The sequence below is a fragment of the Pinus tabuliformis genome, chromosome 7 (assembly GCF_031772625.1).
Source record: "Pinus tabuliformis cultivar Carrire ecotype Pingquan chromosome 7, CPIR1, whole genome shotgun sequence".
Classification (NCBI taxonomy): domain Eukaryota; kingdom Viridiplantae; phylum Streptophyta; class Pinopsida; order Pinales; family Pinaceae; genus Pinus; species Pinus tabuliformis.
In genome coordinates, this window is record NC_142293.1 from 417,530,869 (window position 1) to 417,533,628 (window position 2,760).

The following is a 2,760-nucleotide window of genomic DNA, read 5'->3' on the forward strand; positions in this document are numbered from 1 at the left end:
AGTGATCCCATCAGCTCATCAACTGTCAATGATGCCAAATCCTTGGCTTCATCTATGGCTTCTATCACAACATCAAATTTCGTAGATAAAGATCTGAGGACCTTCTCAACCACAGTTTGATCTTTTATATCTTCACCATAAATCTTTAACTAATTTACGACAGTTATGACCCGATTCATGAAAGAATCGATGTCCTTTGTCTCCTTCATCTGCAGACTTTCAAAATCTCTTCTAGTATTCTGCATCTTAACAATATTGGCTTTGGCCATACCTGTATAGTTTGTCTCCAAAGTATCTCATGCTACTTTTGCTTAAGACGTAATCATGATCTTCTGGAACACTGTTCGGTCCACTCCTTGCTGAATAAGTTGCAACATTTGTGCATTCTTCTTGTTGTCTTTCTTCCATTGTTCCCTCTTTGTATTGTTGAGAGCTCTTTTTTCTGCTTCATCCTTAGGTTCTGAAAACCCACACTGGACATAATCACAAACATCATGTGCCTGCAACGTCGTCACCATCTTAATGGCCCACGCATCATAATCCTTAGGTGTAAATGGTGGGAACTCGGGCTGAAAATTTGAAAAATCCATCTTTCTCCAAAAATTTCTTTTTTAAAAAAACCCTAAATTTCTCCTTTAAAAACTTTCTGGAAAACTTCTTAAAAAAATGTGAGTTTCAATAAAAACCCTAAATTTTTTATTTAAAAAAAACTTAAAAAACCTTTTTCAAAAACTCTTAATTATTTTTACATATAAAAAAATCTTTATATAAAAAACAAAAATCTTTATTTTAAGGTGCTCTATGTTTAATAAAAACTTCCGAGTCAACGTATATGAAGTCAACAAACTTTAACATATAACAAAAAAAACAAGTTTCGAATCTCTTTGTATATGTTTTAAAACAGAGGTATAACATGTTATACAAATTCGTGATTATGTACCGCATTAGATTTAGCCACGGGAAGAAGGTCCACTTGCGTGCGTCTTGAAATCTCTTTGTATATGTTTTAAAACACGGGTATAACACTTTATACAAATTCGTGATTATGTACCGTGTTAGATTTTGACGCGGGAATAAGGCAAGAGCTAACCAGCCATACATTGGGTATTAAATGCCCAATGTAGGCTGGCCCATCTATGTATGTCATGAGGCGCATCCATGTAACTCCGGCGGCCACCTTTGCCTTTCCGGCAACACCATGCGGGACCCACCATGCACGAGCCCGGGCCCAAAACGAAAACGACCTCGCGCCAAAACGCATTCAACTCCGGTTCGAAAATACTCTGCAACCCACCTGGACGAAGCTCTGCAACCCGCCTGGACGAAGCTCTGTTAGCGGCCAGTTCAATCAAAGGTTCTCGGAATGATATAAGAAAGCTATCATAATGGCGTATTTAAACTTGTTACCAAACATCGAACGATTCTGCAATCAAAGCGGGTTATTTTCCAGTTCATGCAGCTCCGAGAAGTTCAGGAAGGAGGTGGCTGAGAGCACCGGAGATGGATTCGCAATGGAAGAAAGCTGTTGGGGTTCTTAAGGACGTTGTTTCCATGGGGTTCGCCAAGCTGAACAACCCTCTGGGTTTCATTGACGTAGCAGTTGTGAAAGCTACTCAACACAATTGCAGCCCTCCCAACGAAAAACATGTCCTCGCTGCCTTGTCTGCGACAAACTCTACTCGCTCACGATCACGACTGAAACATGTGATTGAAGAATGTTTGTGGCGAACAAAAGACTGGATGGTCGCTGTGAAGACGCTGGCACTCATTCATCGATTGATGAGAGATTCCATTTTTATTGAAGAAGAGGAGATGCAGCGCTCCTCTCATGCAACAGTACTCGCCATCACGTCGCTACAGTTCCACGATGGCTCTAGCCCCCTGGCATTCGATTGCTCTCTGTGGGTCCGTAAATACTCAGCTTACCTCGACCAGAGACTGCGATGCAGCAGGATTTTCAAGACCAACATTCTGTGTGAGTGTCTCCATCAGAGAACAACTGATTTGGATGTGAATTACATTTTCTTAAGCTTGCCATCTCTGCAACAACTCATGGGCTGCCTCTTAAATTGCACACCGCAGGGAAGCCACGTGGTGGGGAACCCACTAATTCAGTATGCCCTCGATTTGCTAGTCAAGGAAAGCCGAAATATCTATGGGACAATTAACCATTTTATACACACGTTGGTAGATTCCTTTATGGCTGGCATGGCCAAATATAAAGTTATAAGGCTAATCAATATTTGTAAACGATTTTATGAACATTGTGACAGACTTTCAGAGTTTTATGATAATTGTAGAATGGTTTCACAATGCAACAACATTGACTTGCCCCCTGTAGTGAAACCTTCAGAGTCAATATTGGCTAAAATGGAGAACTACCTTATAAAATGTGCGGATCATACACCTGCCAATGTCAAAGAATACAGCTAATTTCCCATTGCCAGTTGGAAATCATTTGCAAAAATTGCCTGGCAGATTTTGAAAAACTGGTTGTTAGGAATGCACTGCATACATTTTTTAATATCCTGCACTTCAATTTTCTGTAGTTCCTTCTTTTCTTGGCGCAGATGAAACAACATTTAACCGTCAAAATCATGCGCTTTTAAATCCCCTACACTTCCACTCTCTGTAAGGTAAGTTATTGTATGAGACAGATTCTTCTCAAAACTGAAGGTAAGTTATTCCACTCTCTGTTGCTCGTCTTGATTATGCCAGTCCGTGATGAACTGCATCAGGATGTAAGCTTAATGCAATTCA

General features: G+C 40.3%; 1 protein-coding gene across 1 annotated transcript; it reads left to right on the top strand.

Annotated features, from left to right (window-relative positions):
* Window positions 1–1,500: 1,500 nt before the first annotated feature.
* On the top strand, window positions 1,501–2,433 carry LOC149247715 (putative clathrin assembly protein At2g01600). Its single transcript, XM_089445133.1, has 2 exons — window positions 1,501–2,114; window positions 2,274–2,433. Exons 1-2 carry the CDS (start codon window positions 1,501–1,503, stop codon window positions 2,431–2,433), a joined length of 774 nt encoding a protein of 257 aa, XP_089301259.1.
* Window positions 2,434–2,760: the final 327 nt, after the last annotated feature.

Excerpts from the sequence above, each read along its gene's own strand:
- LOC149247715 (XM_089445133.1), top strand. The coding sequence starts at position 1,501 with ATGGATTCGCAATGGAAGAAAGCTGTTGGGGTTCTTAAGGACGTTGTT. Across the intron at positions 2,115-2,273 it reads GTGGGGAACCCACTAATTCA|ACTTTCAGAGTTTTATGATA; the intron begins GTATGCCCTCGA and ends ACATTGTGACAG.